Source organism: Gopherus evgoodei, chromosome 12 (genome assembly GCF_007399415.2).
Source record: "Gopherus evgoodei ecotype Sinaloan lineage chromosome 12, rGopEvg1_v1.p, whole genome shotgun sequence".
Lineage (NCBI taxonomy): Eukaryota > Metazoa > Chordata > Testudines > Testudinidae > Gopherus > Gopherus evgoodei.
The window spans coordinates 33717721-33744382 of NC_044333.1; the positions used below are offsets into that span (position 1 = coordinate 33717721).

The 26662-nt window shown below is 41.3% G+C and overlaps 1 protein-coding gene across 1 annotated transcript in view; it reads left to right on the plus strand.

Moving 5' to 3' along the window:
- Positions 1-641: 641 nt before the first annotated feature.
- PLCG2 (phospholipase C gamma 2) overlaps positions 642-26662 on the plus strand; it is a 93181-nt gene continuing 67160 nt past the window's right edge. Inside the window, exons 1-2 of the mRNA XM_030581310.1 lie at positions 642-726; positions 7993-8231. Coding sequence (XP_030437170.1) covers positions 8036-8231 — 196 coding nt within the window. The 5' untranslated portion in view covers positions 642-726; positions 7993-8035. The remainder of the gene's footprint in view (positions 727-7992; positions 8232-26662) is intronic.

Below are 26662 nucleotides of genomic sequence, written 5' to 3' on the forward strand. Positions count from 1 at the left end.
TTCTTCAAGCAATAAGGAAGAATTGGACATGGAAAAGAATGTGCCCAACCCCTGCCCTCAAGGGATGAGGATTTCCCTTTGTGCTAATGGAAGAGCCCCACCTGAACTGGGGGCTCCTGCATCAGTGTTGCAGCAGCCCCTTCTCCCCGTGTTTAGCTTTATCCCTGAAGCCCCAGCCTCTGGCGTCCCCCAGGAGCGGTGCCAGGCTCAGCTTTTACTCCAACACAGTGACCCTTCTAGCCCGCAGGGGGCAGAGACAAGTTCTCGCACCCTCAGCCCAGCGCCCTGGCAGGCGGGACAGGACCGGGCGCTTCGTATTAAGCCCCCGCCCCGGATTTCCAAACCCTGGTTTCTGGAGGCCAGAGGAGGGACATGAACTCGCACCCAGCCTCCCCCGCCCCTGAGGGGAACCGGCTCCACCCCGGGGGTCCCGCCCTGAGGGGCAGGGGCGGGGGGAGGGGAGAGAGGCGCCTGTCCCGCCTCAGCCTCCCCCGGGGCCGAGGCTCCTCTCCCCGCACCGCCAGTAGGTGGCCGGGGCAGGTCACATGACCCCCCCCAGTTGCTACCACAGAAGCAGAAGCGGGGAGTCTCGGAGAGTCCCGGCCACCGACCGGCCTGGCAGCGCCAGCGGGGGAGGCACCGGCACCGGCACCCTTGGCTCCGCCGCCGCCTCCAGCGTAGGGCACCGGCCGGGAGGCTCGCGGGGCTGCAGCTCCCCGCGCCCAGGTGAGGCAGGAGGCGGGCGAGTGTCGCCGCCGGGGCTGGGGGCGAGGGGCTGGAGGAGGGCGCGCTCCCCCCGGCCGTTGGCTCAGCGCCCCCCAGGGCTCGGCCCAGCGCCCGGGCGGCACCTGCCCCCCGGCCGGGGGCTCTCGCCGGCGCTGGGCTCTGCAGCGGCCGGGGCCGGGGCCGGTCTGCAAAAAGAAGGAAGGAAACGCTGCAGCGCCGGGAGCCTTTGACAGCTGCAGGCGCGGCCCGAGCGAGGCGGGGCGGGTGCAGCCGGAGCTCCCTGCGCTCGGGGTCAGGGAGGGCAGCGGACAAGCCGGGGAGCGGGAGCGAAGGTCTGGGGGTTTGGTCTTGGTCTTGCAGGGTTGTTAGTGGGGCTGCAGCGGGGCACTTGTATAGAAAGGCCCTTTGGGGCTGCTTCTCCCTTCCCCTCTGGCCGGCCTGAAGCTGTCAGCTACCCTGAGGGTAACCTCTGCGGAGATCCCTGCACAGCTGTGCTAGGCGCTGTACAAACCCAAGGAGTGCTTGCGATCTAAATAGCTAAGACAAAGAATGGAGGTATTACTAACTCCTTTTACCAAGGGGGAATGGAGGTATTACTAACTCCTTTTACAAAGGGAGATTTAGGGCAAACACATAATGAGTGACCTGCCTGAGGTCAAAGATCTCCAGATGCTACTGCCACACTGGCCTTCCTGTCCCACCTAGGATGCCTGGAAAGCACCTGGCATATCATGGGAGCAACTACAAGAAATAATTATCATAATAAATGCTGCAGCATTGCAGTAACCTGCACCTGTTATAATTTGCATTTAGTGCAGTTCTTTTGCTTCCCCCAGCAAAGATCTGTTAGCAGGTAGGTGTGGAGAGCTCTTGGTATACCAAGAAGTTGTCTTAACAAATTATGAAGCATTATAACAAAGGGTAACTCAATACCGTTGCCCGAATAAATAACGGTAGTATATCTTATGTTTGCATTCTAGTTGTTCTTAGTTATTTGCAATGTTTTTCTAGCCTTTAGTGCAAATTAGTGAGGTTATACAGTACATTCAGCATTCCCAGTCCTGCAGTATGATGTGTGCAAGACCCCCCCATCAACTCAGTTGTCTGCCCACATCACACTGTGGGAGTAGGAAGGGATAATCTGGTGGATTGGGGATTAGACTTGTGTTTAGAACGGTTCCTGTGTTCAATTCCCAGGTCAGTCACAGACTTCTTTTGCACTGATCTTTTATTTTCCCCTCTGCTCCAGTTCACTAGCTGTAAAAGAGGGATAACATTTCTGTTCCTCACAGAGATACTGTGAGGCTAAAGTCTACTGACTGTGGCATGCTCAGATACTGTGATAATAAATAAATACTTTGATGAATAGATAAAAAAATGTCTGATAGGTCAAATAGTATATGTATACTTGTCAGCGCATGATTGTTACAAACATCACACACTTTGTGCTTTGCCCAGTCTAATCTCATGTGCTTTCTTCACTTCCTTTAGGGGTCTAATAAATTTAATAGTTGAGAAACTCATTGTGATGTTACTTTAAATGAACTTTACTTCATTTAAAGTACTTTAAAGTAAACGTGTAGATCACTCTGAAAGATGAATGATATGGAGTAAAAGTAGTGGAAAGTTTTATTCTGTAGGGAGCAATCCTTCATTGGTCATGTTAAGGTGTGTAGTCCATCCAACATATCTTGTCTGGTCCATGAAGTAAATGTAATTAAATTTAGGATGATTTCAGAGTACAGTACAAACCTGACCACTCATATGTATCTTAAGATGTAGAATAAATGATAAAATAATCACTGAAGATGCTTACATCTTTAGGGGGGGAAAATAATCTTTTATAATTCTCAGAAAATGTAGGAGCAGCAATTTATTAAAACCAAAGTACCATATGCATTGAAAAGTGTACAAAAGGCCATTCTTACTAGGCAACTTCCTGTGTTAAGAGACTGTCCCAAAGCATTCCTCAAATGAAATACATGTAATTCTTTAATTTGTCAGGTTTTGCTTTACAGCTGCTGTTTGTCCTGTTAGATTACTAAATTAATCTCATTTTCTTGATAGTCAGGCACTTGACTGTGCATAATTTAGTGGAGCATTAAAAAAATTAACTCCTAAAAATTATTTTTTAAAGGCTCAGTGCTACAGATCTGAGTTATGGCCTGATTGAATGCAGTTCTTAATTTTGGGTGATGTGATGGGGGAGGAAGGAAGGCAAGAGCAAGAACAGTATAGCATGTTTAAAAGTTAGATCAAGGATTTCCTTTGATTTTTCCCCCCCCTCACGCATTAACATTATCTCTTGATATTGGAAGGCACTGTAACAGAAGGGATTATGGGTAGATCACTAGATATGAATCCATTATTATTTCATGAATGAATTATGTGATTAGTCCTATAGAGACAAAAGGGTCAATTGCACTTTCAGCTAAATCCTACCCACACAATATTCTGATAGGTAATCTGTAATCATTCCCTGGGGATTGGTATATATAACTCCCATTACAGTTAACAGAAGAATTTAATATGAATAAATGGGTACAGAACACCACAAACCTCTGTAGTGCTTTGCAAAACATGGTCTAAGGCATGGTACCTGCTCCAGAGAGCTTAGAACTAATATCAAATGGGATAACAGGGCAGGTAAGAGATCATTTTCTTCATCAGTGTACAGTAGGAAGGATTCAGTGAAGTATTATTATTTAAGAAGGGATTTGAAAGAGAAGGGTGACTGTAGCAGAGAACTTTGAGAAGGTTGGGAGAGTGGATGATGAGATGGTGAAAAGAAAGTAAGTGTTGGTGAGAGAGAGGAGGAGGGAGATCTGAAGAGAACAGTGTTTAGTAAGGATCAGGTTAGGAGACAGTGATGGGGGGGAAGTTAGGTTAAGGGGGGTTACAGAAGGGAAGCGAGAAGCAGCAGAGTCAGAGTGGTTATCCAAATGGAAACTGAAACTGCTCACGGTGAAGGGTAGTGAATTGAGGAAAGAGGAAGAGAACCAGAAGAGATTCTGGAGCTGATGGTTGAAGCTGCTCTCAGGGGCTTTAAGTCCTACTCCTGGCCCTGGTTGAGAGGGATGTCAAGAAAGCTGTGGTGACAGCCACTGCTTTTTGTGAGAAAATAAAACCACTTCCTCCTTTGCTTGTGGATGAAAGAGTAGGCTCCACAGTGTCCATTGTATGCAGGATTCTGCACCAGGGTGAGGTGTACCCGCGACTGTAATTAGTTAATGGCTGCAATGATGTGCAGGAGACTGAGACATGGAAGCCTCTTGATATTTATGGGAGTTGCAGCATGTGCATTGAGCCTCTTGTGTCTCTCTGCAGTATTTAATTTGTGCCAGGGCTGAGCCCCAGCACCTCTAGGCTTGGCAGTTCATAGCCCCGGCACTTCTCGGCTTGCTGCATCGGTTATGAATGTAAAAAATTGCTTGAGCCCTGGAACCTAATTGCTCGAGGCCCTGCACCTGTTTTATTACAAATTAAGCACTGTGTCTCAGCAGTCTCCTCTCTTGTTTCTGTACATGACAGCCATCATGCCACTTGTCACATAAATAAGAGATGAGGTGACCACCTGGAGATGTAAGTACTGTATGGTCGTAAAGCTTTAAAAGTGCAAAGACTGACATTAAATACAATATTGCAATTTGTTTGTATTTTACCCTGAGGTCTGTCTTGTCCTCTTCTGAGCCATGGGGTCAGCTTCTCAGCTGGTTTAAATTGTCATCACTCTACTAACTTCAATGGAGCCTTGACAGTTTACACCAACTGAGGATCTGATCCAGGATGCAGCCTTTTCTTGCATTTTCCCAAGTTTCAGTCACCATCCTTCCTACCGCCCTCTCAGCTGCTCTTAGTGTAGTGGCAGAGAGACAGAAACACTAATTTGGGTTCTTCCCTGCCAACTTTCTACCCAGACATCAAAGGCCCCCTTGAGTGTCAATTTAATACTTTTTTTATAGGACAGAGCAAGAGTAAGAATATTTTTTTTCCCTTTTCACCCCAGTTAGAAATAATCCAGGCTTTTCCCCAAGCAGTTTATAAGCTGCATTTGCACCTTGGGAGAAGCCCAGACTCAGAGTTAGGGATAAATTATTTAAAGAATGGTAAGATTTTAGGCATACTTTAAAAGTGTTGAAGAGCCTTATTCTCCTTTACTGATACCTAAGCCACTGTGCTCTTAATACCCAGGATCCAGGATGTAAAGGGTTTCTAGAGATTTCTGATAGGAAGGTGTGTTTATAAATATACACAGAGAACATGAATCAATGAGTGTTACCATACACACTCTCTAACGAGAGTTATCAGTTAAGGTGACCTCAAGAATTACTACATTCAAAAACCAGTCAGAGAACATGTCAGTCTCCCTGGTCACTCGATTACAGACCTAAAAGTTGCAATATTACAACCAGAAAACTTCAAAAACAGACTCCAGTGAGAGACTGCTGAATTGAAATTAATTTGCAAAATGGACACCATTAAATTAGGCTTGAATAAAGGCTGGGACTGGATGGGTCATTACACAAAGTAAAACTATTTCCCCATGTTTATTCCCCCTAAAGTATTCCTCACACCTTCTTGTCAACTACTGCAGATGGATCATTCTGATTTCCACTACAAAAAAGTTTTTTTTTTTTTTCTCTCATGCTGGTAATAGCTCACCTTAACTGGTCACTCTCGTTAGTGTGTATGGCAACACCCATTGTTTCATGTTCTCTGTGTATATATATATCTTCCTACTATATTTTCCATTGCATGCATCTGATGAAGTGGGCTGTAGCCCATGAAAGCTTATGCTCAAATACATTTATTAGTCTCTGAGGTGCCACAAGTATTCCTGTTCTTTTTGCAGATACAGACTAACACAGCTGCTATTCTGAAACCTGATAGGAAGGGAAATCATATTATCCTGGCTTTCAGGCTGAAAGGGTATGTCTACACTTCAATTAAAAACTCGTGGCTGGCCTGTACCAGCTCACTCGGGCTCATGGGGCTCAGTCTGTGGGACTGTTTAATTGCAGATTAATTGTAGATATCTGCAGGTGGGAGGGTCCCAGCCCTCAGGCTGCAGCCCAAGATGGAATATCTAAACCACAGTTAAAACAGCACATCAGCCCAAGCCCTGTGACTACAAGTCGGCTGGCATGGGCCAGCTGCGGGTGTCTAATTGCAGTGTCGATATGCCCTAGAAGTGTTTAGTTTGCAAACAGAACACTTGAAAAAAGCTGATATAGAATATAAATATGGTGGTATTCTAAAATGGGAAGACTTCTTATAGGGAGAGAAAGTGAGTAGTGGTTTCATATTTGGAATAGAGCTGCTACCTTCTCTATATGTGTCTCTATTAAAAAGAATTGCTAAGAGTTAAGAGTCAGTGGTCCCACACTCCTTGTAAAACCATAATTAAAAAAAATGAAAAAAAACGTTCTGATGGTTGTTGGCAAGCTGGGCCATGGGGTGGAAGGTACGTCATTTAACATCTGCTGAGACTACCCAAAGGAGGCCAAATTCTGGACATTTGCCTGTGATTTAATATTTGAATTCACCAGATCCAGACTTCGTTGGCCTCTCTAGTGATATTTCTGGATTGCCTCACAAAAGAGAATTATTCGCTGAAGGATTCAAAGCTTATTTTTCACCTTTTGGTGTCAATGAGGTGCACCTTAGTAAAAGAAAGACCCTGTAGGCACTATTATGTGGTGTAAAAGGACCCAGGGCACACTTTTTATGGAAAAGTTTACTGACAACACAGAAACGGGTTCCAGTGGTTACAATACAACATGGGTTGGCAACCTTTGACATGCGGCTCCCTGGCGGGCCGGGCCACTTTGTTTAGTTGTCACGTCCGCAGGATTGGCCGACCGCGGCTCCCACTGGCTGCAGTTCACCGTCCCAGGCAAATGGGGGTGGTGGGAAGCAGTGACCAGAACATTCCTTGGCCCACACTGCTTTCTGCTGCCAACATTGGCCTGGGGCAGCGACCTGCGGCCAGTGGGAGGCGTGATTGGCTGAACGTGCGGATGCGGCAGGTAAACAAATCTGCCCGGCCCACCAGGGTGCTTACCCTGGCGAGCTGCATGCCAAAGGTTGCCGACCCCTGCAATACAATTTGGATCAATATCTACACTAGAAAAATGTTGCCAGTCTAGATATACTGGTATAGCTATACTGGCAAGTGCTCCTGTTGTTGACACACTTTATACTGTTAAAGAAGTTCTTTTGCTGGTATAGTTTATACTGGTTTGGTAAGCAAAATAAGATATACTGACAAGCATTTCTGAGCCAGTATAAACTGCATTATACTAGGGCTTTTGCTGGAAATGTTGCAAACAAATCACACTTCTAACTGACATTCCTATACCAGCCAAAGTTTCTAATGTAGACCTAGACTTAGAGTTTGAACAAAATAATCCCTCACACCTATGGTTTCTTGATTCTTTTTAGCTGTTTTCTTTGTTATAAGATAGGCACAGTCTTCTCTCAGGTACACATGTATCTCTCCCTTTAGTTTCAGATGCTTTCTCCTCTTTGTCACAGCTATGCTTACAGTGAGTGTATCCCTTATGTCTCCTCTTATACTGTTTTCTCTCCCATGTCTTCTCTGTTGTTTCTGGGGAGAATCAAATCATCCACTGTATAAAATATAATTTTGAGCCTCCTGCATAATGCTGCAGATAATATTTAAAAGAGACAGACCGCATTCATAACTGTGTGTGCATGCAAATTAAGGGTCAGGTGCATTTGCGCTACCTTTGCATGCTTGCAATCCCAGCTTTCCTGCATACGCCAAAGGGATGGGGAGAGCATTTGTTCACATACTGTTATAAATTTGAGCCAGAATGACTTTAGCTTGCCTTATGTTACCGTGGAACGGTAAATAGTCATTATTGTTGCATTGTTGATGAAACAGTGGAGTTGTTGTTTTGTTGTTTAGAATCTGAGATCATATTTCATTGAATGCTAAGCAGCTAAGGCTGCTCCACCCAGCTGATTGTTCTGAGTCCTGCTGCACTGGGTCACTGATCCCTCCCACAACGGAACACATTTCTCTTTGAAAACCTCACAGACTAGTAGGATTGTTGTTGTCAAGGTTAACCAGATAGCTGTGAGACTGTATGCTTGCACCTAAAGTGCAGTGATTCATGCTGAACTTTTTTCAACACTGATTCCCCCCACCTTTTTTTTTTTTGGTAAATCGGAGGAAATAAAACAAAGTAAAGTTATTAAATATTAAATTTTGCTCACTTCTCTCCTCTCCTTTTTCAGCACATCAGGAACATATCAGTTTGATGAAATTTGATTTAAAAAAATGTCCAGAAAGAGCACAGACTATGGACTGCTGCCAGAGTATGAGAAGAGCCAGATTAAAAGGACTCTGGAGCTGGGAACAGTTATGACAGTGTTCAGTCTCAAGAAGTTTACTCCAGAAAGGAGGACCATCCAAGTCATAATGGAAACCAGGCAGGTGGCCTGGAGCAAGACAGCTGATAAGATTGAAGGTTTCTGTGAGTATTGGCAAGGCATGCCAGAACTTAGAATTTATTACTGATAAATGTAATTGAAAAAGGGTCATTTAGATCAGCATTTGACAGTTTGCATCTTTTCACCCAAGAGTATAATTAAACTTTAAACATTGCATTCTGCGAGCTCTGTTGGTTTACTGTAATGTAGACCAAATATCTTCTACTAGTTAGCCTTCAGCAGAGCTAGCTGCCTAACTTGTTGCTACTCTTAGGCTTTTCTTCCTAGAAGCCTTTTGTCAAAGGCTAAAGGTTCAAATCCTGATCTTGCCACCTTATTTATACATGAGTAGGGGCTAACTTGCATAATTAAAAGTAGTAGGATCAGGCTGTAAGTGCTTACTAAAAACACACACACACAACCAAATTTAAAACATACTGGGAAGCAACTTAACACAAGGTTTTGGACTTAGAGCCTTTTTTTCCCCCAGTGTGTTCAGTTTGGATGAACTGGGGAGGCTGGGTTGGGAAAGCCGATTTGCAAACTTTGTTGTTGTTTTTCTTTACTTGTAACTCATTAATGTTTTTAAAAATAAATGTTTGTAGATTAATAGTTTATACTAAGAGTCGGCATCTTAGGATATTTTCAATTCTGAGCCATTTCATTATAAGAGGGGAAAAATATTCTGAGTATCAATGGCAAACTGGGATCTCCATTAATTGCAATCTCATTGTAAGGGTACAGAGGTCTGAAATGCAACTCTACCTTACATTTTACTAGATATGCAGAGGTGTGTTTCCTTGGTACAAAAGCTTTGTTGCCATAGGCTCTGTGTTCAAAAAAAAAAAAATATTTCTGTATACATGGATCTCTTAGTCTTCAAAATCAACTCAACTCACAATGAATTAAAAAAATAAAACCAGATAACAAAAATAACACCAAAAATGGAGCTATCCAACAAAAACTACATTGGGATCTGAAAGAAAAGGACAAAAGAATCATAGAAATATAGAACTGGAAGGGGCCTTGAGAAGTTAAGTCCAACCCTTGTGTTGAGGCAGGGCTAAGTATATCTAGACTATCCCTGACAGGTGTTTGTGTAACCCATTCTTATCAAGCTCCTTTGGAAACCTATTCCAGAACTTAACTACCCTTATAATTAGAAAGTTTTTTCTTAATATCTAACCTACATTTCTCATGCTGCAGATTAAGCCCATTACTACTTCTCCTACTTTCAGTGGACATGGAGAATAATTAATCCAATTTATAACAGCCTTTAACATATTTGAAGGCTGTTATTAGGTCCCCTCTCATTGTAAGGGTCTTCTTTTCTCAAGATTAAACATGCCCAGTTTTTTAAATCTTTCTAAGCCTTCTGTCATTTTTGTTGCTTGTCTCTGGACTCTCAAATTTGTTTAAAATTTTCCTAACGTGTGGTGCTCAGAATTGGACACAGTACTCCAGTGGAGGCCTCATCAGTACTAAGTACAGCAGGACAGTTCCTTCCTAGTCTTACATAGATAGGACAATCCTGCTAATACACCTCTCTCTCTCTCTCTCTAAGTGGTGGTGGTGCTGCTAGATGGGACAGAACACCATACCCAAGAGGTGTGTGGGTTACATACTTTCCCCTAGCTGAGGAAGCGTGTCCTGAGCTTCAGAGACTTGCCAATTGAAATCCGCGATGAGCCCCCACTCGTAACGCCAACAGACCCTGATCATCGGCAGGCGGGATCAAACTGGGGACATCTTGACCTTAGTGCATGAGCCTCTACCACGTGAACTAAAAGCCAACTGCCTGTTAGCTACAGTTGTAGAGTAGAGGCATTTAACACTCTCTCTTTAAGTGGTCTTGGTGCCACTATATGGGTCAGAACACCACACCCAGAAGGTGTGGGTTACACAACCACATCACATTGTTGACTTTTATTCAATTTGGGATCCTCTATAACCTCCAGATCTTTTTCAGCAGTACTACCAATTAGCCAGTTATTCCCATTTTGTAGCTGTGCATTTGATTTTTCTTTCCAAAGTGAAATACTTTGTACTTGTCTTTATTGAATTTCATCTTACTGATTTCAGACCAATTCTCTTAATTTGTCAAGGTTGTTTTGAATTCTAATTTTGTTCTCCAAAGTAATAGCAACCCCTCTCTGCTCAGTGTCATCCATGGATTTTATAAGCATGTTCTCTACACTATTATCCAAGTAATTAATGAAAACCAAATCCAAGACTCTAATCCCTGCGGGACTCACTAAATACATCCTCCCAGTTTGATAGCAAACTATTGATAACTACTCTTTGAGTTCGGTCTTTCAACCAGTTATGCACCCATTTAATAGTAATTTCATCTGAAACATATTTCCCTAGTTTTTTTATGAGAATGTCATGTGGTATTGTGTCAAAAGCCTTATTAAAATCAAGCTATATCATGTCTACTGCTTCCTCTCATCCACTAGGCCAGTAACCCTCTCAAAGATGGAAATTTGGTTGGTTTGGTACAATTTATTCTTGACAATGCCATGCTGGCTACTCCTTGTAACCCTGTTGTCCTTTAGGTGATTACAAATTGTTGGTTTAATAATTTGTTCCAGTATCTTTCCAGGTATCTAAATTAGGCTGCCTGGTTTATAATGCCACGAGTCCTCCTTCTATCTCTTTTGAAAGATAGGTTCTGTGTTTTCCCTTCTCCAGTCCTCTTGGACTTCACTCGTCTTCCATGAGTTCTGGGAGATAATTGCTAATGGTTCTAAGATTGCATCAGTGCTTTAAGTATCTGAGTATGAATTTCATAAGCCCCTGCCAATATGAATACATTTAACTTATCTAAGTAGACTTTAACCTGTTCTTTCCCTATTTTAGTTTGCATTCCTTACTCTTTGTCAATGTTAATTATATTAAGTCTCTGGTCCCCATTAACCATTTTAGTGCAGACTGAAACAAAATAGGCATTGAACTCCAGCCTTCTTGATGTCCTATTTTAGCTCTCTTTTACCACTAAGTAGCGGACTAATACTTTCCTTCGTATTGCTGTTGCTCCTAATGTAGAAGTAAATTCGAAGTACTGTAGTAGCTAGGCATTATGGACAACTGCTAATTACTTTCTCGTTATGCCCAGGAAGTCCCTTATGCTTGGATTTTGCAACGGAATCTATCTGGTTAGTCCAGTTGACCTCAGTGGGGCTCTAAACTGGTGGATCTAAATTTGCAGAATTAGGGACATAATCTGTAATATATGGGTTTGGGTAATTTTTCCCTGGTCCTTTCCCATAGCCTTATGGTATGTGTATATATATAAGTGTGTGTGTGTATTATCATAGGAGATCTCTGATTGCAGAATATCAGGAGCAAATACTTAGTCAATGTGGTGCAAGTTTCTGTAAAAGTGAAAACCACAATTTGTGGCCTAAAAGGTATTGAGTTAGCTGCTGTTTCTATGTAGCATAAATTCTGGTTTAATATCTGAGGCTGATCCCATACTTCAAGGAACATTTGTTTTATCACTATACTGTTTTTGTCTGCGTATTTTCATTATAATATTGTACTTTGTAGAAAAGAAATTTAAATAGTTAAAAGGACTGTAATGGTGTGAGAGAGAGAGACACGAATTAGACAATAATCTTACCAGTATACATTTACTGACAAAATTTTACATTCTTTTTGTAAAGTTGCATTTAAAATGAAAATGATATATAAATGTCAGTCCTGTTCAAGACATTAAAATGATGAATTCTGATCCACGTTTCCAGAAATAAGTATGGTATGTTGATACTTTAAAATGTATATTTTATCTAGTTTTTTTTTCATTTTCTTCCTGTCCCTATATATGGAAGAATTTCTCCTTTCCTATCTGTGGTAGTGGCAAACTTGCTTTCACATGACTCGTCCTTATTCTTTCAATAAAGAAATTGAAGATGAAAGGGATGCTGTTAAATATTTTAGGTCCAGAATGTGAGGTTTAATGATATATAATTGAAAAATAAAATTGAAAACATATTTTCCTTGTAAAGTTGGATATTTTAACACTAACAGTATTCTGATAACGGTAGAGAGTCAGAAAGTGAGAGTGACTGTAAACAATAAAAACGACAAGTTCAGTTTCATTGTCCAATTTAGGTGTCAGGAATATAGTTGTAAAAAAATGTATAAATTGTAAAATATAAATTTTAAACTTCCACAGTGTTGTGTTTTTTTTTAAAGCTATTATGAATAAAACAGGTAAGGAAACACTTTTTTAACATCTAAGATTTTGAAGCCTCATTCACCATTCTTTTATTTTAGTTGTACTAGTATGACAGTAATGTTATGGCGGTAAAAAATGGTGTATTGTAGTGGTAGAGATGCTTTCTGAAGCTTAATCAGTAAATATTTGCAAACTGCTCTGAGATTCTTGGATGAAAGAAACTGTATTGTGGGCGGGGCTGGTAGTGCTACTTATTAAGGTTACTTTGATACCCCCCATTACAAGACCCTGTTTTTAGTTGCTTATAACTTTGTCAAACTTTAACCATTTGGGGTGAAATGTTCCATGGTGTATGTCTGCCTCAGGTTGAGTTGTTGTTATTATTATTATTATTTATTACTATTTATTATTTTTAAATTTCAGACATAAGAGTGAAGCTAGATATGTTGTTTTACCCTCGTTAAATCCTGGTGACCTTTTATTTGAAAAGCTCTAATGCCCCCATGCTTTGGAGCAGGGACTTGACATTTAACAGAGGTGGCCCTTGTGTCCGGGATGTGCCTTTTGCCATCGCTGTGCAAATCTACTTAAGTTAGGCCAAGGCCTTTGGAAAATGGCAGTTTGCACATGCTCAGCAGACATGATTTAGCCTTTAGCAGCTAAATTCCCCAAAGATTCTGTCCTCAGTGAGCATGCTCCAGCACAGGCTGAGCAGGACTTTACTTCCAATTGCAGTTCTGGGCTGCAGTGGGCCATCCTGGGTCTGGATACCTGAACTGACATCAGGGAGCCTACATGTCCTATGCTCTTAATGCCTTCCCTACTGGGCCCAGGTAGCATGGAGGGGAAAACTGCTTGATTCAGATGCAGAGGGGACAAGTGCTACACCTGTGCGAAGGGAAGGTGGCAGGGAAAATGTATTGAGACGAGCCTGGAGGTGGGGCAGAAATTTGTACTGGAGGCTGATAGTGGGTAGGGAAGAGGGAAACTAGAACTGGGAGGGTAGGGTCGATTGGGATTGACTGGGTAAAGAGACTGGAACTGGGAGCCAGGAAGCAAAACAGGTGAGTGTGCTGGGAGCCTGCGAGTGGGCGGATGAAAGTCTGAGACAAACAGTATGCGATCATGCAATTAGAGACTGTATCATGATGCATACACAGAAGGGGGCATTTCCTAACTTTTGAGTGATTGACTTTGCAACCTTCTTTTAATGTAGCTTTGGTGGTTTGTGTAATAATAATCTTTGTTATTTATATAGCTCTTTTCATTCATAAAAATGTGCCAAAGCAATTTGCAAAGGTAGATGAGCAACATTATCTCCATTTTACACTTAAATTGGGAAAACCAAGGCACAGGGAAGCCTGGTGACTTGTTTATGGATACACAGTGAGTCAGTAGCAGAGCTGGGAATATAATCCATGTGTCTTGATTCTTAGTCCTATGATTTATCCTTAGGGCCATGTTACTTCTCTCCTTGTAAGTGTAAGTATTTATGCAATTCTACTTCACAGTTATGTAATTACCCTTTTTAACAATGGAATTTTGAGACTATGAAGTGTCTCTAGTCATATATATGCAAAAGATTCCATTGTAAAATACTATTTTGCAGGACCTTTTCTTTAAGACCTGCTGTAGCTCATGTTAATGACAAATCACAGCTGATCTGCTTGAAACTAAAGTTATTGTAACTTTGACTGGTTGACAGTGTTTCTGCTTAAGATGAAGAAAACCTGTTTTTTAAACTAAAGCTTGTTTTTGCCCTTTTTTCACAAATATGAATCCAGACTTCCATTTTGCTGAGGCAGTAGAGGTAGTTTATGAATCTAAAGTTTATCTAGCAAAGTGGTTAAATATCAGTGGAACTCAAAAAGTCCATCCAAGAGAATTATAACTTCAGAGCTATAACATAGAGATACCAAGCTTATCATAGTTTAAAATAAAAAAATGAAAATACCTGTGACTATATGTAAATATAAAACAGAGAAAATGTTCAGCTATAAATTATGTTTACATTGTAAAAACCACATCTGGAACATTTTAATGGTCAAGAAAATGAGTCCTTACTCAGTTTTCTATTACACAGTTTAAAAAAAAAAGTCATGTAGAAGTTGCAACAAAACTGAAGTTGCATTAAAAAAGGGGGGTTTGAATATAGTTTAATAATTTTCAATATATCAGGCAACATGGCACAGTATGGTGAAACCTGGAGCTTCTGAAAGATGACCCTGGTAATAAAATATACACTGAAGACAACAAATATGTAAGTGATCTTATTATTTAAATAGCACATACAGAAAAAGATTTCTTACTGTTAAAAATGAAGAAAATTTGCAAACAAAAAACATCATTTAACATTAGTTAAGTTTGCTCTCATCCATAAATGAAACCATAATATATTAGAAAATACAAAGCTAAGGATTAAAAGGTTGCGAAGTCAAGCATTTTCAAATTGGTATTAGAATTAATGTTCCCATACTGCCTTAATTCGGCCCCCGATTCTTTCATGTTACAAGATGGATCTGCTCTGGGGACGAATCGGTTGTGTAGTGAAGGAATCTGTTGTCTGTGGAACCCCTGCTGCTTCATGTCTGCATGTTGTTAAAGGCTGTATCATAATTTGGTCCCCTCGTGAGTATGCATTTGGTTGCATGGGCAGCGTTCATTTTGGCTTTTCCTGTCTTGAGAGTTCTTGACTTTGTAACCTTTTACAGTAGAACCTCAGAGTTACAAACACCTTGGGAATGGAGGCTGCTCATAACTATGAAATGTTTCTAACTCTGAACAAAATGTTATGTCTGTTCTTTCAAAAGTTTACAACAGAACATAGACTTAATATAGCTTTTTGAAACTTTACCATGGATAAGAAAAATGCTGATTTCCCTGGTTTTTTTAGTAGTTTATGTTTAACACAGTACTGTACTGTATTTGCTTTTTTGTTGTTGTGTTGTTGTCTCTGCTGCTGCCTGATAGTATACTCTGGTTCCAAATGAGGTGTGTGGTAGACTGGTCAGCTGTAACTCTAATGTTTGTAACTCTGAGTTTCTACTGTAATCGTTTTTAATCCTACACTTCGTATTTCCTAACTTTTCATAGCTTTGCTCATTGATGAGAGCAAATTTAATTAATGTTAAATGAAGTTTTTTGTTTGTGAATACCAGTATAATTCCATGTATAGACATTCATGGGGGGAGAGATAGCTCAGTGGTTTGAGCATTGACTTGCTAAACCCAGGGTTGCGAGTTGAGTCCTTAAAGGAAATTGAGGTAAAAATCTGTGTGAGGATTGGTCCTGCTTTGAGCAGAGGATTGAGCTAGATAACCTCCTGAGGTCCCTTCTGATATTCTATGATAACAACGCATGAGGGCCTTTTTCTGATTTAGTTTATCATTTTGGAAGTGGTTTAAATTAAGGTTAATAAAAAAGCCACTTTTGTTCTGAAATAAGTGCATCCATGCAGGGGGGATATATGGATATAATTAAAACTGTTTATTTCTACTGGTATAACTTGAAGAATCTCTCGTGTAGATAATTCCTGAGTATCGGGGCATGATAGTGCTTGTATGGTTGAAATCCTGTTTCCTCTTGGAGAGAGTTGCAATTGTGGTCATTTCTGTATAAGAGCCAGTCTGTCTTGAATGGGATGGTGGAGTTTCTAAAACTGCACTTCATTTCCAGCCCAATGCAAGTGGTTGTTGCTGGACAAAGAATTTTGGATGGAGATGCTTCCCTGGTTCCAGAAGAGGTGATCTGTTAAAGCCTAGAGACCTGGGCCTTACAGATAATAGCAAATGATGATACCCAGAGGTTAGCCAATCTCCATTTTCAGTCCTCAACTCCACTATGGTATTTAACATTCTATTTTAAACTTAAAACTCACCTCTGCCAACTTGACTGGATGAGCATTTCATTATAGAGAGTATCAATGACTTAAATGTCACTCTGTACAAAGGAGATTTTTTTTTTTTTGACAAAAATAGTCTTGTGTGAAATCTTTTTCTGTGTTTCTTTCACTCAAAGTTACAGATTAGTCATGTTCTCTTGGAGGGAAGTGCTGTGTCAATGAAAGATCACTGGGCTAGATTTACAGCTGAAATAAATCAAGTAAATCGCTTGACTTCTACAGAGCTACACTGATTTAGAGCTGCTAAGAATCTGGCCCTGTGTGTTTGGCCTGTGCATATTCCCCCAATGGAAATGAGGCTAATATCTTTGGGACTAAGAATACTTATTTATGTGTGTATGGGGAGGAAGTCTGACTTTACAATCCAGCCTGAATAAAGGATAGCAGGTTGCAATCTTGTTCCTGCTTCCCCTTGCTCTGTGGGGGAGGAAGAGGAAGTAATGTGCCCCAGCACTTCTGGCACAACTTACTTCCCACTCTACCCCTCAGCACTAATATTGCTAAGTGCCTTGTTGACAGAAGAGGCAGACATCACCCCCTGATGTGTTCGTTATCAGTCTCCTGGAGAATGTCTAGCTTTAGTGCTGTGGCATCTGAGGTGAATCTAGGGAATCTAGATTGGGCAAGAGGATTAAAATAAATTTTACTAGGTGCACTGGACATTCCAAAGCCTTAGCAAATGCACTGTGGCTGGCATGCGCAGGATCCTAGCTCCGCTGAAATTGTCATATCAGATCAGTTGCTTGCTTTCCTTTGTGGCTGCATTCTCTGTTGCAGAGGAGCAAGACTTGCCTTCTTGTTGCAAAGTGAGAGGTTGCCAATGAGGAATCAAGCATCTCCATGTCCCAGGCTGCTTGGCTAGATTTAATGTGTCCCTTAAAGGTTCTTGGTGCCACTGTTCTTTTTCTTTCCACTCCCAATATTTTACTACGCAGAATAACCTATGAAGCAATCTTGCTAGCTATGCTGTGTAAAAGTCAAACGTAGCCTGCTGTGCAGTTTAAAAGCCAGACAGACTGAAGAAAATAACATACCTTTGTGAGAGAGTTTTTCACAACCGGTGGTGGGCACAGAGGATTTCATGAACTTATTAAAATTAAAACCCACAACATGTGTATCCTTATGTGGCAACGCAAAGTATTATGCAAATAGCTGTCTGTGAGAAACAGATCTGAGCATGCACTGGCCATGTTCACCCATGTGTGAGGTGTTTTTAGCCATCTTGATTTTGTTTTGCACAAAGAAACATTTTTTATGTTATCCCCAAGATACAAAACAATGAGATGAATTTATCTGCAGAAATTGGTTGCAAAATAATGGTCCTTCCTAACCCCCCATTTATTACATACTGTTTCTTATAGCACCTCAGATAGTCCTCCTGACACCTTAGAAACTGTCCTAAATATAAGATATTTTAGAGGGACGAAGGTATTGGTAATCAGCTCTAAATCACTAGTTCAAAACCATCCTATATCAGCATTAACCAAAAATTATTTAACTTCAGATAGCTGAAACTTTTCCCTTAAACTGGTTCCCATTCTGCTTAAATATCACATCCTCCCATTAGTAGTATGTGGGATCACCCAGTAATCAGAAGCCTTCATTTTATTTTTATTTCAAATTTTTGGTAATGCTGTGCATATTGGGCTCCATCTTGTGTTCACCAAAGTCAGTGGGAATCTTGTCATTGATTTCAATAGGAGTATTTGTCCCATATTACTTCAGTGGATTTGCACTGATGAGCTTTGCAGAAGAAGTGTGCTTTAAGGATAGATTTGAATGATTACCTTGTGGTCATTTTGGTGTAAGAGCACTGGACTGTTCATCAGGAGGCTTGGGTTATATTTCTGGCTCTGCCTCTGTGACTCTAGGCATGTTACTTAACCTCTGTGTCTCAATTTCTCCATCTTTAAAATAGAGATAATAATACTGCTGTTGTAAAGCATTTTGAGACTTTAAAAAAAAGTGTTATTTTAGGATAGGGCAAGAAATTCTGGGTGGAAGTGACAGCATGTGAGAGAGTGCAAAGAAAGGTTTTTGTGACAAAGACGCACCTTCCCACTGGAATTTTTACTGGACCCTGAACTTTGACACAAACTCTGCTGCTAGTGTCTAACACGCCTTCAAGATAAGGAAGTTGATCTCATAAAGGGCAGGTCTACACTACTGCTTAAGTTGATCTAACTTATCTTGCTCAGGGGTGGGAAAAAGACACTTCCTGACTCTGAGCCAGGGTGCCAGAACAGAGTGGGCCAGGAGGCCATGCCCTTCCCACTTTTTCCCAGCCATAAGGGCGAGCAACAGAGAGGGAGCAGAGAGAAGCAAACAGGGTGGGGCCCCGGGGGAAGAGGTGACGTGGGGGAGGGGCTTTGGGGAAAGAGGCGGTGTGAGGGCAGGGGCTCAGGGAGAAAGGAAGGTGTGAGGGCAGATTTTGGGGCTGGGGGGGTGGGACAGGGCCATGGTTCAGGTGCCTGTGGCCCTCCCACTTTCAAGATGCTTCCACTGCTCCAGCCTTGAGTCATCACTCAAGTTACAGCAACCTAAGCGCTATCCATGCTGGTGCTGTGTCGGCAGGAGATGCTCTTCCACTGACATAGCTTCCACCTCTCACGGAGGTGGAGTATTTATGCTGACAGGCGAGCACTCTCCTGTCGGCATAGAGCAGGAGTTAGCAACATCTGGCATGCCCTGGCGGGCTGGGCCAGTTTGTATGCCTGCCGTCTTGGCAGGTTCAGCCGATCACAGCTCCCACTGGCTGTGGTTCACCATCCCAGGCCAATGGGGGTGGCAGGAAGCTGCGGCCAGCACATCCATCGCCCGTGCTGCTTCCCGCAGCTCCTATTGGCCTGGGACAGGAAACCGTGGCCAGTGGGAGCTGCGATCGGCCGAACCTGCGGACGCGGCAGGTAAACAAACTGGCCTGGCCTGCCAGGGTGCTTACCCCGGTGAGCTGCGTGCCAGAGGTTGCTGACCCCAGCATAGTGTCTTCACTAGATACATTATAGCAGCGCAGGTGCGATGACGTAGCAGTTAGACCTGCCCAAAATCTAGATCCTTTAATCACTGTAGCAAAGTTGAAATAATGGTGGTTGTATGGTCTAATCCAGAGAGGAAGGCTTGGAGTGTCTGACATTGGGTGCATTAATTTGTTTCTTTAATTTGCAGCAACAGTTTCTGTTTTGCCCATACCAACTTAGATATTTGGGGATACAGTTGCAAGGTTCTAACTCATGCAGAACTATGTTAGCCTTGTTTGTTTCGGGGTTTCCGTACAGTTCTGCCATATATTTGCAGTGCCTAGCTGGCCTTTAATTTAAGAGAATTATGTGTCTGGCTACCTTTGGACTGTATGAAAGATTGGAGATCTTTTCCCCCATGAGTTTGTTAGTGAAAGTATATTTTCTGCTCCAACCTCTTCTATTAGTGTAAAATGAGAACAGCCAGCGAGAGTAACAGGCAATTGTTGGTCTTTTCTAGCCAAAGACAGGATTTCCTATAATAATAATAATTAGACTATTTTCATCTAAGCCTGTCTAATTTAGCCTCACAAATCTCCTGGTATTATTATATCCTTTTTACAGATGAGCAAACTGAGACCCAGAGAAGTTATGACTTGCTCAGGATCATGCTCAAGCAATTGAGAAGATCAGGGCACCAAGAGACCAATCCGTAACAACCGTTTCATCCTTTATCTACATTGAACTGCTTCCTGGAAAGCCTTTGAGGGAAAGTTTGTGGTGACTAGGTTCTGCTGGAGTCAGTGGAAGATTTGCAGTTTTCTGCCAACTTTTCCCTGGATTCCCACTGCTTAACTTCCAGCTGGATGATTCACAGCTATGAGAACTTACACTCATCTGAGTGTAACAGAGCCTCAGTTGAATGTGAAAAAGTAAATATGTGTGTGTGTGTGCATGCATGCAAATATTTTGAAAAGAAGCTTCTTGCTGAAGGTAACAGAGTGGACTATCTTTATCTACTTGGCCATTTTGAGAGCACCTCTTATCCTCTGTAAAATGACTTCTGCAATCTTTTTTTAAGAAAAAGGAAGCTGACCTAGATTGTCAATATTTTTTATTTCTTCCATATGTGGTAAAATCAAGTTAACTTTGAGATATGTGGGAATGTTTATAAAACTGGGACAGGTCACACCTACTAGTCAGGAAGTGGGGGAAAATTTGGGACCCTCCTTTCGCTAGCTCTTGGCAATAAATGCCAGTAGTTTGATCCTACATATTATGAACTAGCTCCTTCCCAGGTGTATATTTCCCTCTCCCACTTGTCAAATTTAAAGAAGACTTTGATTTTAAAGTTATCCAAACTAGAGCATCAATTTTTAAAAAAACAAACAAACCAATTAATTGGTTTAAAAAAATTAATTAACTGCAGGGTTATTTCTAAAACTAAATTTGAAATTGACAATGTATGTTAAGGCCTAAATTTATTATAATCTATTAACGTAATTTAAATTAAATAAAAAAATATTAAGCAGTACCTATTTGCTTCCAGGTTAAAAAAAAAACCAAACCAACTACTGAACTGGCAGAAGTCATTAGCTAAGCTCCTAGAAGGGTCTAACTCAGTTTTTGAAAACAATAGCCTCTTCTGTGGGTGCAGAGAGAATATTTTCTTCAGTTTATTCAAGAAATTCAGTTCAATGATTAGTTCATTCAAAGTTAGGAAACCAGCTGAGAGTTGAAAAATAAGGAAAGCTTGTCTTCCTTTTCCAATCTATGAATGAAAATTAGGTGTGAGAGGATGAGACCTACTAGTTTTTAAAATCTTAAAGGACATGGTGACCAGAAACAGTCAGTTTGTTTAATTAACTACAGATAATATTTCTTGTTTAATACATGAAAATTATGTTTGATAGTTTTTTTCCTTACGAATCCAGCACATTTAAGGGAATTTTATTTAATAATAAAATTAAAATGCTGTTTTTATGCATTTTAAATTAAATTTGAATTTCCATCCAAACAGAGCTTGACTCAAATTGCAAATAAAAAAGAATTAAGAAATGGATTAGTCACCATATTCTGACACAATAAAAATATAAAAATTAAGAGTATAAAGTTAAGCTATGTAATTGCATAGATAAATGTGTATAGGTATAGTATATTCTATTGGTTAGCAAAAAGAAGCGCCAAATTTACTGTAAAGGCTATATTTAATTGCAAATTAACATGTTTTACCAACTAATGACAATCAATCTTTCTTAAGGAAAATAACTAAAAAGTGAAAATGTAAAACACATTTAAAACTGATAAATTAAATCATGGTTTCCTTCTTGCTGAATTAAAATCAATGATTTAAATTGCTTTGATTTAAATCAATCGACTTTGATCCAAATCAGTCCACCCTGATCCAAAACCTTTGAGCTTTTGTTTAGAAGCTAGGATGTCAATAGTTCTAGATACTAACTAGGCAATTATAACATTCCACCAGACTACTGATAGATTGGTCTATAGTTGCATCGTTCTCATCCTCTGAGAACTCTAAACACCTGTTGGATTGGTTTAGGTGTAGACAACAGGGAGTGAGGTAACAGGAAGGCTGGTTACAATAATCCAGGCAAGAGGTGACCAAGGCACAGACAAGGATTTTAGCCGGTAAAATGGAAAGGAAAAGATGAAGTTTAAAGGAAGAAGTGACAGGATTTGGTGATGGTCTGGTTGTGGGAGAAGTGGGCAGAGATACAGCTGACATGCAGATTGTGAGTGTCACTGGGCTGTAGGAAGGGTGACGGAATTATTGACATTGATGGAAGGAGGAAGTTTTGAAAGGAAGCTGAGAAGTTCAGATTTCAATTGGAAGTCCGCTATGAAAGAAATGGTCAGTTATGTGTGGCTGCACAGAAGGTAAAGGTAGATTTTGAGAGTCATCAGGGTAAAGGTGGGAATTGTAGCCATAAGAATGAACTATGCCACCCAGGGATAAGTTGGAGAGACAGAAGAGAAGGGAGGTCAAGGAGGGAGGGAGGCTGACAGTTTGGGAGGAGAGGAGTGCGTGTAGATGTGGTCTCTTCTCATTACGTACAATTGTTAAATTATCTGTTCTCTGTCTCCTTCTGCAAACTTCTGGCACAGTATGGCTGCTAGTCCCACATCCAGCCCCTGTCAGCTGTCTGTGAGTTTGCAACAAACATGGAGTTTTGCCGTTGTGCAAATCCAAGCTCTTCATGAGCTGTCTGTGATCTGCATGAGAACCAGACTGACGGTAAAGCTCACAAAATGTCATTTGGAATTGAGTCTCCAACTCTTCTTCCTCTTTTTCATCATCATTCTCTTTATTAGTATTGTACTAGCTTCTAGGAGCCTGAATCAGGCCCATTGGGCTAGGCACTTTACAAACGCATTCTAGAAAGATGGTACTTGTCCCAAGAGCTTACAATTGAAGTATAAGATTGGAGACAACAAGTAGATACGACAAACAGATGTGGGGAGTCAAGACAGCAATGGGATGGTTATGAAGACTCATCAACTGTGGTCGTAGCATATTAGCTGTCCGACCACTATCTGGTGTGTGTTTTGGTAGGCCTCACATCAAAGGGGAGTTTCAAGAACAATGAGGAGGTTTTGCTAATGGTCTTTATTTTTTCTGCAATTGTTGTTTTTCTTAGAAGGTTAAAGAGCTGTGTTTGTGAGTGGCAGACATGAACACCCATTTGGGCTAACAGTTGCTAAACACTGGAGTATAAACTATCCAAATTAAGGATTTTAATGCTACTGATATGCCTCAGAGTAGAGCATATTAATCATATCTTCTTTCTTCAGCCCAGTGCTACCTGGATGCAGTGTAAGAATATTGTGCTTGCTGCTGTCTGGTACTTCCTTCATCTGTAGTGGAAAGATGCGAAAAGTGCCATAGTGCAGCGTATTTTATTTTAGTATAAAGTAAAATAAAATACTTAACACCTCTCTGCCTCAGTTTCCTCATTTGTAAAAAGAACATAATTTTAGTATTCTAGCTAAAAATTAAATCTGGCTATGGAGAACTCTTTCCTCTTAATTCTCCCCTTTCCAGTACTGGCAAGTAAATATGTCTTTATAACGTATGGCCTGTGTTTTCTGATTGCAGTTACCTTCCTGCACATGCAAACATCAAATATTTGGGGAAGCGTTGTGGTCTAGCAGATAGAGAACTGCATTAGGGTCAGAAGACTTAGGGTCTATTCCTGGCTTTTTCACCGGCCTGCTGGGTGACTTCAGCAGGTGACTTTCCTTTTCTGTGCCTCAGTTTCTCTGTCTGTAAGATGGGGATAATAATACTGACCTCTTTGTAAAGCGCTTTGACATCTACTGATGGAAAGCTTTATAAAAGGGCTTGGTGTTATTATTTGTGCTTGTAAATTGGGTGGTTAAGCTCACAACTATCCATTGTACAATCATGAACCGTATGGGTTTTTGTGAGAGCACAAACACAGATTCAGAAACTGCAGTGTGGAAAAAGTGGGTTTAAGAGCTTTGTGAAGTATGTAAATAGGCACTATTCTACCCATGCAGTCGAGAAGCCTTGGGAGTCCTCCTGCCTAACAAAGGGAATTCCACTGAATTCTTGTTTAAAACAAAACAAAAAACCAACCCCGCAGCCTCCAATTCCTTTCTGGAGGATAGGTGGGATTTTCATGCTACTTTACTGTATTTACAGTGAGTGAATTTAAGCCAGAGAATCAGTGGCAGACAGAAATAGAATCTAGGAGTCCTATATTGCAGTTTCTGGCTCTGCTCATGGGATTGCACTGCCTTTGTTCTCGTTCTCAGATTGGATTACTCTGTATGGTAGGGAACTCTGCCTGTGAAATGTGTCTCTTGCAATATTTCATCCTTTTAAGGGGATATCTGATTATCAATATTTGCCAGAGCTGTACTACACAGACGCCTAGTGTAATTATCTGGATACCAGCTGGCAGACTGGGCAGCCATCAGGATTGGACAGAAGTTTGACATAGATGTTGATACAGTCATATCTGTCATGCCAAAGATAGTGCCACTCTGATTACTAAGGGTGATTTTCTTTTAAATTAAATTGTGATCTGTATAACTCATGAACTTTATACTGTTGTGCAAAGTGTGTCTCTGAAAATGTAACTGTTAATTTTAATTTGAGAATCCTGGTTAATGGCCTTCTAATGAGAGAACAATTCAATTGTGCACAATTCCCCAGCCTTCAGAGACAGGGGTAAACATTTTTTAAAACATCTGAGGGCTATTTTCAAAGTGATGTAGGTGCCTAAATCTCATTGAAAATAACTGGGATTTTGCTAACTCAGCGTGTGAGTTGCATTTGAAAATGTAATTTAGGCACCTAAGTCACTTAGTTGCTTTTGAAAGTTTTACTCAAGATCATCTTGCTGAAGGGAACTTGCTGTGTTGTGGGAAACTCTCATCTCTTTCCCCATCATATGAACTGCTCTAAAGACCAAAAATAAACATTCATGCCACCTACACCTTATGGAAACAGTGGTGAATATTTTGCATATTTTCCTATTGAGAAGTGAAGGTTTTTACTGTGTGTAAAACAATAGGAGTGCTTCTGTTGACTGAATTTTAGGGTTGATTATGTCAGTTTCTAGGAGTAACTTTTATTTTCTTGGTCGTCAGAGCCTTACCACTCTTTCTTTTATCTGTCTGAATTTTCTTAATTAGCAATGTATACATACATGTAAAGTTTTACCACACCAATCTCTTCAAAATTGCATTCCATCACTTCTTCTCTTGTATATCCTGAATGGCAATGAAGTGTTTTATTAGCTCATCTTAAAAAGTTAATTTACTTTTTGATTTGTATGAAGTTACTTTTCAAAGAGATGTTAAAATTCAGCATTTTTTTTCTTTTGAAGCTGATCTATTTTAGTTCTTACCCAGGGGACTTTCAAGTGCTTTAGTGTGAGTGGATATGTGTTTTTTTTTTTTTTTTCAGCTAGGTATTTAGAGCTTGGTTTCTGTGGTAAAATGAAAAGATGAACATGTGTAGCCTTTAACTCCTCTGTGATCACTTCTTTCCTCAGCAGCTCATGCACTTTGTGTTTAAATGCTAATTTATAAAGGCCAGACTTCCTGTTACAGCCAATCAGTGAAACAGGGACAGCGTTAAATCAACTTTGTAGCACTTCTGCACCATAAATGTGCATAAATGCGGCAAGCATCCACAACTCCCATTGACTTCAGTCAGTATTTTATTCTTCAAAACTCAGGATTTCATTTCCATTAATTGTACATTTTTTAAAATTTATTTCACTTCTTGGGATTGAATTCTCCTTCCCCCTACTATTTGTGTGCATGTAAATCAGGGGTGGGCAAACTTTTTGGCCCAGGGGCCACATCTGGGTATGGACGTTGTATGGCAGGCCATGAATGCTCATGAAATGGGAGGTTGGGGCGTGGGAGGGGTGATGGCTCCAACTGGGGGTAGGGGCTCTGGGGTGGGGCTGGAGATGAGGGGTTCGGAGGGCAGGAGGGGATCAGGGCTGGGGTAGAGGGTTGGGGTGCAAGCTCTGGATGGGCAGCTCCCAGAAACAGCGGCATGTCCCCCCTCCAGCTCCTACACGGAGGCGCAACCAGGCAGCTCTGTGCGCTGCCCTGTCCTCAGGCACCGCCCCTGGAGCTCCCATTAACCATGGTTACCGGCCAATGGGAACTGTGGGGGCCAGCACTTGGGGTGGGGGCAGCGGTTGTTGCTCCCTGGCTGCCCCTACGCATAGGAGACGGAGGGGGACATGTCACTGTTTCCAGGAGCTGGGTGGGACAAGCCCCCGACCCTGCTCCCTGGCTGGAGCGCTGAAGCGGGGCAGGCCCTGGGCCCTGGATCCTGCTTCCTGGCAGGAGCATGAGGGCCAGATTAAAATGTCTGGAGGGCTGGATGTTGTAAATGTTACAAAGTGGGATAGAAACCATTATGACTAGTGTGACTTGGCCTTACAATTTCAAGTCCTAGCCTTTTCACATTGACTGCTGCCTAATCTAAAAGATCCCAAATTATAGAGAGGACTGTTAAAAGTTCAGTGAAGTTTTGTGAGCTGCCTAGTGAGAAGTATTCTATTTAAAATATAGTTATAGTCAGGAAAATGGTACTTGCTCTTACCGTACTCTTGTGACCTGAATTTGTTAAACTGTGGGTGTTAGCTGTGCATCTCCCACTAGTTTCAGTCTGTCAAATGGCTAAATTCCCTTTCATTTGGAGCTTTAGCCCTTGTGTCTTCTGTGTTGTATCAAATCCTTAGGCTTTATAACTGTGTTTCAAAGAGTTTTGTGGTTTATAATTATTGCTCAGTCCACTACAGCATAGTACAGCTCATTAAATTTTACTGTCCTTGATCAGGACTTAATTTCTCATAGAGTATTTGCTGGAGTGCTGGGGCTTGGGGCTTATGTCCCATTAAGGGCATTGGGGCTCAG